The sequence below is a fragment of the Erythrolamprus reginae genome, chromosome 3 (genome assembly GCF_031021105.1).
Source record: "Erythrolamprus reginae isolate rEryReg1 chromosome 3, rEryReg1.hap1, whole genome shotgun sequence".
Classification (NCBI taxonomy): Eukaryota; Metazoa; Chordata; class Lepidosauria; order Squamata; family Dipsadidae; genus Erythrolamprus; species Erythrolamprus reginae.
In genome coordinates, this window is record NC_091952.1 from 228340284 (window position 1) to 228358416 (window position 18133).

Here is an 18133-nt window from a genome sequence, read left to right on the forward strand (position 1 = left end):
CTAATTCCACCTCATTCATCTAAATAATATAATTCATCTAATCACACCACTGAATTCATCTGAAGAACAAAATGATATTTTGTCAAGATATATAAAAGAAAACATAATCTTGTTTGTTCCTAATTCTCTACTTGTGGTGACAAAGTTATCCAGCCTCCCCACAGCCATAAATTGCACCACTAATATATGCAATATGTGCCTCTTTGTTAAGCCTACTTAAATATTAACTGAAAAATGGAATTTTTCCATAATACAGTACAACCTTTCTCTGTGTGTATATAATTTGTGGTTGCGCTTTTATTCACAGGGGCAATTTCAGATGTTTGGCACTGTTCTGCAATTCTTTTGTCCAACATGAGAACCAAGGTAAAATAACAGAGGGTAGACCTCAGCAAGTTAAAATGTTGGCATGTGGCTTTGTGGAACGAGAGAGTCAACTGATGTAATTTTTTCCCAATAAAACCTGCCGCTTCCATTCTGCTTGCTGACAGATGCATTGCTAGAAGTGAAGGCATTAAAACTGATGGTATTATCGGAGATGGTGAGACCATTTTCACTCCTATCAGGCCCAGGGAGCCCCTAAAAGCATCAATTATTTAAAATGCAGCAATTATTTTTCTAGTTAATGTAGGACCAAAAGAGGATGGATTGGTCTGTAGACTCTGATAACAATTTCTACTTAGCTACAAGGGCAGGAAGCTGGGGGAAAAAATGACATTGCTTTGAAAGCAGATGATAAAGAAATTCTTTTAATTGTCCTTGATTTGCTTCTTGATTCTAACCATACCATAATCCCAGATTAAGCATGAAGCAAAGTGCTGTGCGATGAGTCATTTTGCTAGATAGGCTCAAGATACAGAAGGATCTAGACCAGGGGTAATTTTGCCATGGGGCCGCATAAGAAATTGGGATGATTTTAGAGGGCCGGACTAATATAATTAACTCAGTTCTACCCAATACTGTAAAGACCCAGACCCTGGCCTGACCTAAACACCCAGACCCACTCTACAGACCCCTAATTGTTTACTTTACAGCAACAGAGTGCACCACAGTCACTGCCTGGAGTGTTTGCATGGTTTCTGTGCTCAGCCACTCTTGGTAGGAGGTCGAGGTCTGCCCCAGGGCGAGGATGAAAGAGCTCACTGCATCGCAGAATGCAGCTGCAAGAGCAATCATGGGCTTCCCAAGGTATGCCCATGTTACACCAACACTCTGCAGTCTGCATTGGTTGCCGATCAATTTTCGGTCACAATTCAAAGTGTTGGTTATGACCTATAAAGCCCTTCATGGCATCGGACCAGAATATCTCCGGGACCGCCTTCTGCCGCACGAATCCCAGCGACCGGTTAGGTCCCACAGAGTTGGCCTTCTCGGGATCCCATCTACTAAACAATGTCGTTTGGCGGGACCCAGGAGAAGAGCCTTCTCTGTGGCGGCCCCGACCCTCTGGAACCAGCTCCCCCCAGATATCAGAGTTGCCTCCACCCTCCTTGCCTTTCGCAAGCTCCTTAAAACCCACCTCTGGCATCAGGCATGGGGGAATTGAAATTTTCCCTTCCCCCTAGGCTTATAGAATTTATATATGGTATTCTTGTATGTATGATTGGTTCTTTAAATAGGGGTTTTTTAGATTATTTTTAATATTAGATTTGTTCACATTGTCTTTTTTATTGTTGTTAGCCGTCCCGAGTCTTCGGAGAGGGGCGGTATACAAATCTAATAAATAAATGAATGAATAAATAAAATAAATCTGCCGGGACTCCTCTGGTTCCTGCTTTCCTCATGATTAATCAGGGAAGCAGGAACTGGAGAAGTCCCGGCAGAGAAGGTGAGCTCTTTCATCCTCGCACTTGAACGGACCCCTACTTCTGGTTCACTATCCGATTCAGTCCTCCAGCCAGACTGAATTTCTGTAAACAGACGGTTCCCACTCTTCTGCGTCAAAATCAGCCACCACAGGAGCTGGCCTGAAGCAAACCACAAGAGCCAGCGCCCACATGCATGCTGGGGCTGACATAGGGGAACATCTCGTGTGCCTCTGATGTGGCTCTGCGTGCCACCAGCCACCAAAATGTGTGTATATACAGTGATACCTCATCTTACAAACTTAATTGGTTCCGTGACGAAGTTTGCAAGGTGAAAAGTTTGTAAGATGAAACAATGTTTCCCATAGGAATCAATGGAAAAGCGATTAATGCATCGAAGCTCCAAACTCACTTCTTTTGCCAGCCGAAGCACCCGTTTCTGCGCTGCTGGGATTCCCCTGAGGCTCCCCTCCATGGGAAACCCCACTTCTGGACTTCCGTGTTTTTGTGATGCTGCAGGGGAATCTCAGCAGTGCAAAAATGGGTGCTTCGCTGGCAACGGAAGTTTGGAGGTTGGGAGCCTAGCGAGGGGAGCCGCAGCGAAATTGCAGCATCGCAAAAACATGGAAGTCCTCGAAACCCCACCTCCGGACTTCTGTGTTTTTGTGATGCTGCAATTTCGCTGAGGTTCCCCTCGCTGGGAAACTCCACCTCCGGACTTCTGTTGCCAGCGAAGCGCTCGTTTTTGCGCTGCTGGCATTCCCCTGCAGCATCACAAAAACACAGAAGTCTGGAGGTGATGTTTCCCATGGAGGGGAGCCTCAGGGGAATCCCAGCAGCACAAAAACGGGCACTTCACTGGCAACAGATGTCTGGAGGCAGGGCATCCCAGAGCGGCGGCTTGGGTTTGTAAAGTGAAAATAGTTTGGAAGAAGAGGTGAAAAAATCGTAAACCCCGGGTTTGTATCTCGAAAAGTTTGTATGATCAGGGGTTTGTAAGACGAGGTATCGCTGTACTTAAAAAACAACTGCAACAAACTGAACCACATTCTTACCTAGCAGTGCTACTATTGTTAACAAAATCACAATGTGCTTTGCTTCTTTTCTCTTGTAGAAATACAAAAGAACGCAGAAAGCAACTATTTCCACCATCTGAAAATAGAAAAAAAGACAACAAGCTTCAATTGTTAAACAGAATCTTTAACACGATCTACTTTCCTCTTTTAAGATGAGTAAGAAGAGCAACATCGCCACATTTATCAAGCAATTATCTACATAAACATTTCCAAAGGCAAAAATAAATCCCCATTTTCCCTATGTTATCTTACCCTTTCACGTGCCTTGAAAGATTTAAACAAAGGAAGGAGCTCTGGGGGAAGGGGAGATTTGCTATAATAATCTGGCAAACAAAGGCATCCAACTTTAATAATGCTGAGCCATAAATGTACACAATCATCTTGGTTAGGAAAGGAAATAAAGAAAGCCAAATATAATCTAAGTGCAATGAAAATACTCCTGCATAAGCATGCTGTAGACTCTGATTCTTAAACTATGGCCTATCTTGTTCATCATTCATATTACAGTATTCAGCTACCTTCTTCTTAAGCTCTTAAAAAGATAGAATAAACTTTCAACACACCTGCAATGCATTTGTAACCATATGCTGGCTTTCAATCATTGCCTAGCCAACTGCTTGTCAAAAGGTTGCATAAAAGAAAAATATACAGCAGGATTTAATCGTATGCTAAGGAAAGGTTGCTTTGAAAGACATTTTACAGATGGGACTGCCGTAACACTACATATAGCCTAGACCTGAAGTCTTACAGCTAGCGGCAACACCCCAAATTGCATGACTTTCCTATTCAAAGTAGTTTTCATCTGGGCCATAGATGGCTCTGGAATTAGCTACTGAATTTCGGCTTTCACCAATTTGATCTCCTCCAGCTATGCTGGTCTAAAGCTTCCACGTGCATGGCCATCCTGGCTGAACCTTAAAAGATTGGGTGATGTATAAATCCAGGGGGCACCAAATTTGGGGAGACTATTCTAGAGTATCTTTATAGTATTACTTATTATTATTATTATTATTATTATTATTATTATTATTATTTATTAGATTTGTATGCCGCCCCTCTCCATAGACTCGGGGAGGCTTACAGAAATGATAAAAACAATATATAATTACAAATCCAATAGTTAGAATCTAAAATAACAATAATACATTTAAAAAGTCTAAAAAACAAGAAACCCCAATATATATATATTTTTAAACATACATACAGTCATATCATACACAAAGAACTACATAGGCAGGGGGAGATGTTTCAGTTCCCCCACGCCTGACGACAGGTGGGTTTTAAGGAGTTTACGAAAGGCAAGGAGGGTGGGGGCACTTCTAATCTCTGGAGGGAGCTGGTTCCAGAGGGTCAGAGCTGCCACAGAGAAGGCTCTTCCTCTGGGTCCCGCCAAACAACATTGTTTAGTTGACGGGACCCGGAGGAGACCAACTCTGTGGGACCTAACCGGTCGCTGGGATTCGTGCGGCAGAAGGCGGTCTCGTAGATACCCTGGTCCCGTGCCATGAAGGGCTTTATAGGTGATCACCAACAGTTTGAATTGTGACCGGAAACTGATCGGCAACCAATGCAGACTGCGGAGTGTTGGAGTAACATGGGCATATTTTATTTATTTATTATTTATTTATTACTTAGATTTGTATGCCGCCCCTCTCCGAAGACTCGGGGCGGCTCACAACAAGATAAACAAATCATAAATAATCCAAATAACTTTAAAATATTTAAATATTTAAAAACCCCATATGCTAACAGACATACACACAGACATACCATGCATAAATTAAACGTGCCCAGGGGGAGGTGTTTCAGTTCCCCCATGCCTGACGGCAAAGGTGGGTTTTAAGGAGTTTACGGAAGGCAGGAAGAGTAGGGGCAGTTCTAATCTCTGGGGGGAGTTGGTTCCAGAGAGCTGGTGCCGCCACAGAGAAGGCTCTTCCCCTGGGGCCCGCCAACCAACATTGTTTAGTTGACGGGACCCGGAGAAGGCCCACTCTGTGGGACCTAATCGGTCGCTGGGATTCGTGTGGCAGGAGGCGGTCTTGGAGATATTCTGGTCCAGTGCCATGAAGGGCTTTAAAGGTCATAACCAACACTTTGAATTGTGACCGGAAATTGATCGGCAGCCAATGCAGACTGCAGAGTGATGGTGAAACATGGGCATACCTAGGTAATCCCATGACTGCTCTCGCAGCTGCATTCTGCACGATCTGAAGTTTCCGAACACTTTTCAAAGGTAGCCCCATGTAGAGCGCATTACAGTAGTCGAACCTCGAGGTGATGAGGGCATGAGTGACTGTGAGCAATGAGTCCTGGTCCAGATAGGGCCGCAACTGGTGGTTGCGTTCCAGAGGGCCGGTGGTTCCAGAGAGCCGGTGCCCCAGCAACACAGGGATATTCCGACCCCCTGCCCCCCCAGAGATCGGTGCCCCTTCCTCTCCCACCTCCCGAGCGTCAGGTGGGCCAAACCTCTCATTCACACTACTATCAATGAATTCATCCATACCATAACCCCCCCACCCCCACCCATGCAATCATACCAATCATTCCATTCATAACCCAAATTTTGATTATCCCAGTCATCCATTACTTAGACCCCAACTACGTTAAATTTAATATTTTGGAAAGCCCGTGATTGCTCTCGCAGCTGCATTCTGCACGATCTGAAGTATTACTGCTGTAGTTCTGGAGTACACTGTTCAAAAAATAAAAATAAAGGGAACACTTAAACAACACAATATAACTCCAAGTAAATCAAACTTCTGTGAAATCAAACTGTCCACTTGGGAAGCAGCACTGACTGACATTCAATTTCACATGTTGTTGTGCACATTCAACTTTGTACAGAACAAAATATTCAATGAGAATATTTCATTCAATCAGATCTAGGATGTGTTATTGGAGTCAGTGTTCCCTCTAATTTTTTGGGGGGGTGGGCGGAAAAGTATAGTGTCTGAGCGGCAGTCCCTTTGGGACTGGGCGGCACAGAAATAATAAACAAACAAACAAACAAACAAACAGATAAATAAAAAACCCACCCTGTTTTGCCTCAGAGAATTTCAAAATAAAATACTGTACTGTGTGTCTATAACAGTGAGCTCATAATAGGGCAACTCTATCAACATCAAAATGCCACTTAAATAGTTGAGCTAGTTTCAAACTAGATTTTGATTTTCTTTCTCTCTTCCTTACTCCCATTATTTTTCTTTCTCTTTTCCTTCCTCTCTTTTTTCTATCTGTTTCTCTCTCTTTCTCTCTTCCTCTCTCTCTCCTTCCCTCTCACTCTTTCTCTCTCGGCTTCTGGGCAGGTTTGGAAAACTCTGAGTTGATGATGATTTTTAAGTGAGTGATTGCTCACTGCTCAGCTTAGAGGGAACTATGATTGGAGTGTTCCCTTTATTTTTTTAAAGCAGTATATTTTCTTTGATTAGAAAATTGGCTTAATTCAGGATTTCACCATTCAGCATAAATCTAAAGAGTTGGGTAAACAGCATTTTTAAGATCTCACAAGCATATTATTTTTAAGATCTCAGAAACATATTTTCTTGACAGTTGATTCTTTTACTTGGCGATAGCTGGAAATGATTCTGGAAATATCTGTATCTAAACCAATGCTCCAAGTTAAGAATCTTTTTCTTGGGAATTGTGCAAAGCAAGAAGAATACATTCATTCAGATTACCTCTGGAACCGCCTGCTACCGCACGAATCCCAGCGACCGATAAGGTCCCACAGAGTTGGCCTTCTCTGGGTCCCGTCGACTAAACAATGTCATTTGGCAGGCCCCAGGGGAAGAGCCTTCTCTGTGGTGGCCGCGGCCCTCTGGAACCAATGCCCCCAGAGATTAGACCTGCCCCCACCCTCCCTGTCTTTCGTAAACTACTCAAGACTCACTTATACCGCCAGGCATGGGGGAGTTGAGATATTCCTTCCCCCTAGGCCATTACAAGTTATGCATGGTATGTTTGTGTGTATGTTTGGTTTTATAATAAGGGTTTTTAGTTGTTTTATTATTGGATTGTTATATGCTGTTTTTTTATCATTGTTGTTAGCCGCCCCGAGTCTGCGGAGAGGGGTGGCATACAAATCCAATAAATAAATAAATAAATAATAAATGTCTCCATGCTCTGACCTATGACTCCAAACCATAGCCCAGTGCTTCCCAACCTTGGCCACTTGAAGATATTTAGACTTCAACTCCCAGAATTCCCCAGCCAGGGAATGCTGGCTCGGGAATTCTGGGAATTGAAGTCCAGATATCTTTAACTGGCCAAGGTTGGGAAACACTGCCATAGCCGATAAACTAATTGCCACTTCTTCTAATCCACAGCTCGGGTTTTTTTTACCCAGATGAGTTTCACATGTGTTTGGTCATAAATCTGTTCCATTCCATTTTCCAGATTCAAATTTTGGATGAAAATTTAGATTTAGATTTCCTGCTAAGGTATGTTTTTGTAAGTGTGTTTTGAGCCAAAAACTGCATTGACAAAAATCAGAGAAGCCTGTAATTCAATGATAACTGAAGATATGATAACTTAATGTGTGAAATGCAAATTAAGGAGTGTGGGACCTTTGGTGCTGTCTGAGTGTAGCTGTTTTCTTGAAAACATTTCATTACCAAACTAGGTAATGAAATCATCATCAGTGAACTGATGATATTACCTAGTTTGGTAATGAAATGTCTGCAAGAAAACAGCCACACCTAGGCAGCACCAAAGACCACACAGTTCAATTCTGACCTATAAATATTCTCCTCTATCGGTAAGTCATGTAGTCTTCTCTTTAAAAAAGATTGATTTTGTCTATCAGCATTCCGAGACACTTCTTACTTTAGGCTTTTCAACATGTATTTTAATAGTGGTGTTTAGAAAGGAAAAATCTGAATCAACTCAAGGGCTATAATCATTCACTGTCCTATTTTTCATTTTCATTTTTTTCCCCTCAGGGGTGTTCTGTCTGGGTCACTCCGGAAGCTATGACCAACCCAAAAAGATAAGCCAGACACACCGGTTGAATCCAAACACAGTTTTATAATGGTAAAGAGAAAAGAAGCCAACAGAAAATGTCCTTACAAATCAGGAAAACACTGGAACTACAAATAGATACATGAAGGCAATTGTTCATACAGAAACACAGGATCCTTAATGCCAGACGAGGCTGTTGAGATAACAGACATACACCTCCCACGGGTCTTCAAGACTGCTGGGCCACGAGCCAGGAACAAAAACGCTGAGAGAAAATGCAGATAACAGCAACTCCACTCTGATAACACTCCATGCTGCCGAAAGGGTTCGCATGCCTTATACACCCTTCCCTGCTAATGAGGACCACACCCAACCCCCAGGTGTTCCTCATTCAGCGCTGATAATATCTACGCAATTGATTTCTCCTTTGATATATGCGTCTCTGTCACATACTAATGATAGCTTGTGCTTCGTCATCCAATGACTCCAGGGACTCCAGAGAATCCAAGCTACTTGCTCGAGATAGCCCTTCCCCAGGGCTCCCAGGCCTTTCTTCCTCATCACTTTCCTGACTGCTATCTCCCCTGGCTGGCTGCCAAGAACTCTCCTCTCTGCTCTCAGCCTCCCCCGGGCATGGAGCCAGCAGAGACGTAGCTGGTCTTTGATCTTGCTCAGGCTGAACCACAACACAGGGGAAACTGTGAGCACAGTCCCCCACTACCACAAATTTATTTATTTATTTATTTATTTATTTATTTATTATTTAGATTTGTATGCCGCCCCTCTCCGAAGACTCGGGGCGGCTCACAACAAGATAAACAAATCATAAATAATCCAAATAACTTTAAAATATTTAAATATTTAAAAGAACCCCATATACTAACAGACATACACACAAGCATACCATGTATAAATTGAACATGCCCGGGGGAGGTGTTTCAATTCCCCCATGCCTGACGGCAAAGGTGGGTTTTAAGGAATTTACGGAAGGCAGGAAGAGTAGGGGCAGTTCTAATCTCTGAGGGGAGTTGGTTCCAGAGAGCCGGTGCCACCACAGAGAAGGCTCTTCCCCTGGGGCCCACCAACCAACATTGTTTAGTTGACGGGACCCGGAGAAGGCCCACTCTGTGGGACCTAATCGGTCGCTGGGATTCGTGCGGCAGGAGGCGGTCTTGGAGATATTCTGGTCCAGTGCCATGAAGGGCTTTAAAGGTCATAACCAACACTTTGAATTGTGACCGGAAATTGATCGGCAGCCAATGCAGACTGCAGAGTGATGGTGAAACATGGGCATACCTAGGTAATCCCATGACTGCTCTCGCAGCTGCATTCTGCACGATCTGAAGTTTCCGAACACTTTTCAAAGGTAGCCCCATGTAGAGCGCATTACAGTAGTCGAACCTCGAGGTGATGAGGGCATGAGTGACTGTGAGCAATGAGTCCCGGTCCAGATAGGGCCGCAACTGGTGCACCAGGCGAACCTGGGCAAACGCCCCCCTCGCCACAGCTGAAAGATGGTTCTCTAATGTGAGCTGTGGATCAAGGAGGACGCCCAAGTTGCGGATCCTCTCTGAGGGGGTCAATAATTCCCCCCCCCCAGGGTAATGGACGGACAGATGGGATTGTCCTTGGGAGGCAAAACCCACAGCCACTCCGTCTTATCTGGGTTGAGTTTGAGTCTGTTGACACCCATCCAGGCCCCAACAGCCTCCAGGCACCGGCACATCACTTCCACTGCTTCATTGACTATACGCAACAAGTTACAGTCATACAGTCATGAGTGGGAGGAGATGGGTGATAGGAATGATGAGAAAAAAATAGCAATGGAAGTGCAGACTTAATAAATAGTTTGACAATGTTGAAGGAATTATTTGTTTAGCAGAGTGATGGTATTTGGGGAAAAACTGTCTTTGTGTCTAGTTGTCTTGGTGTACAGTGCTCTGTAGTGATATTTTGAGGACACGAGTTGAAACCATTTATGTTCAGGATGTGAGGGATCAGTAAATATTTTCACAGCCCTCTTTTTGACTCGTGCAGTATACAGGTCCTCAATGGAAGGCAGGTTGGCAGCAATTGTTTTTTCTGCAGTTCTGATTCTGCTCTGAAGTCTGTGTCTGTCTTGTTGGGTTGCAGAACCAAACCAGACAGTTATAGAGGTGCAGATGACAAACTCAATGATTCCTCTGTAGAACTGTACCAGCAGCTTCTTGGGCTGTTTGAGCTTCCTTATGCTATTGAGTTTCCCACATTTGGGGAAATTGCAGGGGTCAGCACACCTGGAGTGCAATGGATTATCATCAGCCTCACTCTGGGTAAACCACCTTCATGATCATGGTGTTTCCCCTGCCTATTTTTCATAAAAGAGCTGCTTCTTCTCCCTTCTTGTCTTTACATTCCAATTAAATAAATTTATTTCATCTACAACTGTATTTTATGGTTTATATGGCTCTATGTGAGGGGGATTCATTTATAAACATTTGGTGCCACTTTAATACAAAAATCCGTTTGTAGTATGACAAATGAGTGGGTAAGCAATCCCTATTTTTCTTTCGCCTCCCCGGTCTCAAGTAATTTTTCAGCTGAACTTCATACAATTTGTCCCAGAGGCAACAGAAATATAAATTATACTTGCAAAGCAATTTCCCCCAAAGCAAGATAATAGACACGGAGGGAAAGCTTTTCCCCCCTTCTTTTAAACAAAGACTGATTTCATGTACACCTTTCAGCTCTTATAGATATGAAAGGCACCATTCTCACTGTTATTTCTTCTCTGAACCATTTTTTAAAAACAAATCATGCTCTCACCTTCACAAATGGCAGTGAGTGAAGATCGTTGTACAATGTACAATTGCTCTTTTATTTCATGGGTGGTCATATAAATTAGTTAGATTGGTGATGGATCAGGGGTGTCAAACTCGCGGCCCACGGGGCAGATGAGTCACTTTAGCAAAAGGAAGGAAAAGTCCTGATATGTCATGTGACGCTGCTGTGACACCATGAATTTGACACCCCTGAGATAGATAGATAGATAAATAAATAGATAAATAGATAGACAGACAGACAGATAAACAGACAGACAAAAAGACAGATGGATAAATAGAGATATAAAGATTGCTGATAGACAGATAGATTCACAGATTGACAACTACATGGATAAGATAGATAGATAGATAGATAGATAGGTAGGTAGGTAGGTAGATGATAGGTAGGTAGATAGATACAGAGAGAGAGAGAGAGGAAGAGAGAGAGAGAGAGAGGAAGAGAGAGAGAGAGAGAGAGAGAGATAGCCAGATAGCCAGATAGATAGCTGACTAGATAAATAGATAGATAAAGATGGCTGATAGACAGACAGACAGACAAGAGGTGATAAATGGATGGATGGATGTATAGATACAAAATACACAGAGATAAAAACTGCAGATAGACAGATAGACAGACGTACACTAAATGCTAGATAATAGATGATAGACGGATGTCTAGACAGAGTGATAAAAAGACGGAGAGATAAAGATTGCCTCTGCGCATGGGCAGAAGCAAAGAAAGCCCCAAAATTGCCGAAATCTCACACGTGTGAGCATCCTTGCACAAAGTTTTGGCAATTTTCAGTGAAATTCATGCATGGGGGTGCATGTGGCGGGGACGCACAGATGTGCACGCATTGCCGTTTCCGCTACCGGATCGGCAATCCCAGGCGTACTGGGGATAGCCCAATACTGGCTAGAAATCAATAATTGGTATTAATTGGACCAATATAATTTGGTATAGATAATCTTTGTTTAGTTCAGCTTCAACACATAGAATTTGAAATTCCTAACTCTAAGTCTAAACTTTCTTGGGTCAGTCGAAAACAGGGGTGTCAAACTCAATTTCATTGAGAGCCGCATCAGGGTTGTGTTTGACCTCAGGGGGCCTGGATGGGCATGGCTAGCTTGATGTCACTTATGTCCAGGGCTCCCGTGGTGGCCTGAGCATTCTGCCGGCGAAAATGGGCTCCTGAGCTCCGTTTCCAACTGCAATGGCCTCCTGCAACCCTCTGCCAGTGAAAACGGACCTTAGGAGTGCCGCACGCAGCCCCTGCAAGCTGTTTTCAGCAAAAACAGAGCTTGGGAGGGCCATGTGCCAGTCCGTTGTTTTCAAGGTGGCCCCGCAGTCCAGCTCTAAACACACCACTGGCAGGATCCGGGCCCCGAGCCTTGAGTTTGACAACCCTCATCTAAAGGCTAGAAAATTTTTGGCAAGGCAAATTTTCACTTACAATTCTGTAGGAACAAGAAGAGTTTCAAACAAGAAAACATTGGCTCCCTGTTTTAAATTAATAAACGCACATTTAATACAGATTAGATGAATCTGCTTCCTCTCTCCTGTGCAAATGCCCCTTCCCCTTTCCAGATTAAACCATCCTGCTACTCACCATGGTACATTTTTTCTCATATGAATGTAATTCATAGAGATCATCCACCAGAACCTACAGTTGGCATTGGTCGAAGTGTTGCAAATGTCTTTTTCCACTTCATACTTGCACTTATATGTAGCTCCTGTAAGTTGCTTTTTTTTTTGTTCCCTTATTGTGGACCTGGCATCCTGTTTGAGCTTATTGAAAATCAGCAGGAGAGCTTGCGCCCCCATTTTGAGATTGGAAACACATGGTAGCTATAGCATGATTGATAAAATGAGTCAGTGTTTTTTCTTTAAAAAAAACCCTATACTTCTCAGCAAAATGCAAATTTTAAAAAGCCCCCTTAAATCTATGCAAAAATTAAATATCACTTTGGTTACGCTAACCTTTATCTTTTGTTCTATCAGAACAACTAGACACAAGGACAGGTTTTTTCCCCAAACACCATCACTCTGCTCAACAAATAACTCCCTCAACACTGTCAAACTATTTACTAAGTCTGCACTACTATTAATCTTCTCATTGTTCCCATCACCCATCTCCTCCCACAAATGACTGTATGACTATAGCTTTGTTGCTTGTATTCTTATGATTTATATTGACTGGTCCCTAATATGATTTGATTGCTTATTTGTACCCTATGACAATCATTAAGTGTTGTATCACACGATTCTTGACAAACTTTTATTTTCTAGAAACATAGAAACATAGAAACATAGAAGACTGACGGCAGAAAAAGACCTCATGGTCCATCTAGTCTGCCCTCATACTATTTCCTGTATTTCATCTTACAATGGATACATGTTTATCCCAGGCATGTTTAAATTCAGTTACTGTGGATTTACCAACCACGTCTGCTGGAAGTTTGTTCCAAGGATCTACCACTCTTTCAGTGAAATAATATTTTCTCATGTTGCTTTTGATCTTTCCCCCAACTAACTTCAGATTGTGTCCCCTTGTTCTTGTGTTCATTTTCCTATTAAAAACACTTCCCTCCTGAACCTTATTTAACCTTTTAACATATTTAAATGTTTCGATCATGTCCCCCCTTTTCCTCCTGTCCTCCAGACTATACAGATTGAGTTCATTAAGTCTTTCCTGATACGTTTTATGCTTAAGACCTTCCATCATTCTTGTAGCCCGTCTTTGGACCCGTTCAGTTTTGTCAATATCTTTTTGTAGGTGAGGTCTCCAGAACTGAACACAGTATTCCAAATGTGGTCTCACCAGCGCTCTATATAAGGGGATCACAATCTCCCTCTTTTATGTACACTGAGAGCATATGCACCAAAGACAAATTCCTTGTGTGTCCAATCACACTTGGCCAATAAAAACTTCTATTCTATTCTTCTATTCTATCTTGGTGAAAATAGACTAGCTTTTTTAAAAAAAGCTGCATTGTTTCTTATGGAGAAGCACTCAAAAATTAGCAATAGCCCTTAGCAATAGCACTTAGACTTACACTGCTTCGTAGTGTTTTTACAGCCCTCTCTAAGTGGTTTACAGAGTCAGCATATGGCCCCCAACAATTGGGGTAGTCATTTTACCCACCTCGGAAGGATGGAAGGCTGAGTCAACCTTGAGCCTGGTGAGATTGGTGAACTACAAACAACAGTCAGCAAAAGCAGCTTGGAGTACTGCACTCTAACCACTGCGCCACAGAGACTCATAAAATTGCTTTCATCCCACCCAAGGAATGTGCATATAATAGCTGCTGAAGTGGGAAAAATACAGGTCATCCACAACTTACTAACCATAGTTGAGCTGAAATTGTATGTTGCTAAGAGAGACATTTGTCAAGTGAGTTTTGCCCTATTTTATGACCTTCCTTGTGTGTCCAATCACACTTGGCCAATAAAAATTCTATTCTATTCCACAGTGTTGGAGCAAATCATTGTAATTGTTAAGTTAGTAACATGGTTGTTAAGTGAGTCTGGATTCCCCATTGATGTTGCTTATCAGAAAGTCGCAAAAGGGAATATAATAATAATAATAATAATAATAATAATAATAATAATAATAATAATAATTTATTAGATTTGTATGCCGCCCCTCTCCGAAGACTCAGGGCAGCTCACAACTATAATAAAAACATTATAACAGTGATACAAATCTAATATTAAAAGAAAAGATATATAAAGCCCCAGCAATTAAAACCATACAACACATACATACCAAACATAAAATATAAAAGCCTGGAGGAGGTGTCTCAGTTCCCCCATTCCTGGCGATATAGGTGGGTCTTGAGTAATTTGCGAAAGACAAGGAGGGTGGGGGCCATTCTAATCTCCGGGGGGAGTTGATTCCAGAGGGCCGGGGCCACCACAGAGAAGACTCTTCCCCTGGAGCCCGCCAAACGACATTGTTTGGTCAACGGGACCCGTAGAAGGCCATCAATATGACTCAGTTGCTGAGCACCTGAATTTTGATCATGTGACCATTATTGTAAGTGTGAATTATTATTATTATTATTATTATTATTATTATTATTATTATTATTATTATTATTATTATTAATTAGATTTGTATGCCGCCCCTCTCTGGAGACTCGGAGCGGCTTACAACAGCAAAACAATACAAATCTAATAGTTAAAAAAGACAATTTAAAAACCCTTAATATAAAAGCAATCATACATCTCATACAAACCATACATAAAGCAGAGAGGGCCCAGGGGAATCAATTTCCCCACGCCTGACGACAGAGGTGGGTTTTAAGAAGTTTGCGAAAGGCAAGGTTATAAAGTTATAAGAATGGTTATAAGTCCCCTATTTCAGTGCGGTTGTAACTTTGAATGGTCACTAACTATTGTAAGTCCAGGACTGCTTGTATCAACATCCTTCTCCAAGAGAATGTGTTACAAGAGAACTAACTTTTGACTCTTTACCAGAATTATTTATTTATTTATTTATTGGATTTGTATGCCGCCCCTCTCCGCAGACTCGGAGCGGCTAACAACAATGGTAAAAAACAACATGTAACAATCCAATTTAATAAAACAACTAAAAACCCTTATTATAAAAACCAAACATACACACAAACATACCATACATAACTTGTAATGGCCATGGGGAAGGAATATCCTAATTCCCCATGCCTGGCGACAAAGGTGGGTCTTGAGTAATTTGCGAAAGACAAGCAGGGTGGGGGCCGTTCTAATCTCTGGGGGGAGTTGATTCCAGAGGGTCGGGGCCGCCACAGAGAAGGCTGTTCCCCTGGGGCCCGCCAAATGACATTGTTTGGTCGACGGGACCCGGAGAAGGCCAACTCTGTGGGACCTTATCGGCCGCTGGGATTCGTGCGGTAGAAGGCGGTTCTGGATGTATTCTGGCCCAATGCCATGTAGGCCTTTAAAGAATGCTCAAATTGGACCTTCATGTAGCATTTGAGAGCAGCAATCTTTATGCATGCAACATGGCCCCATCCACAATCAAAGCCCCTGAGATAACAGAAAAAGAAATGGGATGGAAGGAGAAACAGGGTGAAATAATCAAGAAAAAGGTAAAACTGGCTAGAAGCATAAACAGGAACAGACACAGACTACTGTAGGGTGTAAAAAGTGGTTACATGTCTTGCTTCTATATACTGAATTAAGAATTTTCTACTCACCATATAAATCAAGAACTGCCAACTAACTAAATCGCTCTGTATTGTCCTTGCTGTGACTTTTTGGATAATGTGAGGCGCAAAAGTCACCAACAGAAACATTCCCACCAGCATCACTGTTCCACCTGGAAACATATTTAAATAAACATTTTTTTTCTTCTACATGCATTTAAAAAACGCACAAAAAATTAACGTATTTTTAAAAATCATAATATAAATCTGTCCAATAGATCAGTGTTTCCCAACCTTGGCAACTTGAAGATATCTGGACTTCAACTCCCAGAATTCCCCAGCCAGCATTTGCTGGCTGGGGAATTCTGGGAGTTGAAGTCCAAATATCTTCAAGTTGCCAAGGTTGGGAAACACTGCAATAGATAATTAAATTACTAAATCAATTTCAAACCCAAACAAAGAAGATAAACAAAATGAGATGTTAAAATTGATATAAGCAACTTCAATATATCACATATACATGAATAACTTTTTAATATTTATTTATATTTATTTATATTTTATTTTATATAGAGATTGTTATCTTTTCTGGTAAATGATGATGAAATCTATTCCAAAGGGAAAATCCATTTATTTTATTTTTATACCATACATAACTACAGGAAACCCCCCCCCCCCCAAGTAACCTTGATTTCTTTTTTAAAAAATGAGGAAATCATTATTATGTAGCAATTTTGTAAACGTTAATAGAAAGGACCTAAAAGGTTTATTGTTTATTTTTTCAGAATTTTATTTGTCAACAATATGTAAACATTAAATAAGGTTTCTTTAAACAGAAAAACACACATCTTCTTTCTTTTGAGTTTAACATCCTTTGCTTCCACAGTTAATCCATGGAGAATATCAGGCGTACAAAAGACTGCACAGAGTATTACTGGGATTATTTGAAAAGGAGGAGAAAAATGCAGAGGCGTGGCAGAACTCTATAAAGTATTTATGTGCTTACGCAAATCCTCCTAGTACTCATCCTCTTTGTCATGATATTGCTAATGTTAATGGAATGCAGCCACATCGTTAAAAACCTCTGTGGCAGAGATACTCACAGAAATAAATCAGCACAGACTGGGGCTTCAAACTATGAGAAGCACTTAAAGGAACCTGATCAGCTGAAAAATAAATTCTCTGTACCTCCCATTAATCAACTACGTATTCCAAGTTTATTTATTTAGTAAAGTTTATATGCTGTGGACTCTGGGTGGCTCACAGCAGTAACAACAATTAAAAAGCAGTGTAAAAATAGGTTGCAACATCAACAACAATAAAAATGAAAAAAGCATAATACTGTAATAGCCCGTAAAAGCCATCCATACTCTCAATCATTCATGGTCCCAGGCCTGCTGGAAAAGCCAGGTCTTAATGGCTTTCCAGAAGGCTGGTAGAGTCTCCAGAAGCAGTTGGTTCCAAAGCATCAGAGCCCTTCCCCGCGGTCCCACCAACATCGTTTGGCCAACGGGACATGGAGAAGGCAACTCTGTGGTTCCTTATTGGCCACTGGGAGTTATGAGGTAGCAGGTGGTCCTGTAAATAGTCTGATCCTAAGCCATGTTAGGTTTTAAAGGTAATAACCTTTAGTGCAAATATCTACACAGAGACTATTCCGCAGGCTGTATTATCTGCTTGTTTATTCACATAGGAACTAAAAAACCAGCTTCCTAGGAGACTTATAACTCCAAAATATCTGGAGAACACCAGGCTGTCCAAAGTCATTTCTTCTAATTAGTGCAAAAGGGGAGTACTTCATGGAAGATGAGGTTTCCATGAAGATGGTAAGTTTGGGCAGAAAAAGCATGTGATTTGTTTCGTTTGAAGAGGAAGAAGTGATGGGTAGTTGTGGCTTCTCATAACTAACCCCCAAAATTCACATGCTGCACCTGATTAACAGATTTGGAAGGGACCTTTCAGGTCATCTAGTCTAATCCCCTTGCCCAAACAGGAGACCCTACATCTGCCTCTACCTAGGATCAAACTCACAACCTCCTGATTGTAAGGCAAGAGCTCCACCTCTAGGCCACAGCAGCTAGTCTCTTGAGCTAAGTTCTTGACATAATTACCAGTCAAGTTCACATTGTTCTACCATCTGGATCAACCCCATCACAGTTGCCTTTGCCATTGGGTTATTGGAATTGACTCCAACCAAGATGACACTTGGAGTCAGAGGTTACAAAGACACTACAAATATTTGCCCTTCATGAGCCCCTTGTGAGCTTTCTTTAAAATCAATGAATATATAAATTCTTGCCTGTTGTTTTAAATGTATGGATGTCAGTATATGTCATGGATT

At 41.8% G+C, this 18133-nt stretch overlaps 1 protein-coding gene across 2 annotated transcripts in view; it reads right to left on the bottom strand.

Moving 5' to 3' along the window:
- The window catches only part of NIPAL2 (NIPA like domain containing 2), a 56577-nt gene that overhangs the window by 16718 nt on the left and 21726 nt on the right, over positions 1–18133 (bottom strand). For both annotated transcript variants that reach the window (XM_070748087.1, XM_070748086.1), the window contains 2 exons: positions 15844–15965; positions 2861–2957 (listed from right to left, as the gene is read on the bottom strand). In XM_070748087.1, coding sequence (XP_070604188.1) covers positions 2861–2957; positions 15844–15965 — 219 coding nt within the window. The remainder of the gene's footprint in view (positions 1–2860; positions 2958–15843; positions 15966–18133) is intronic.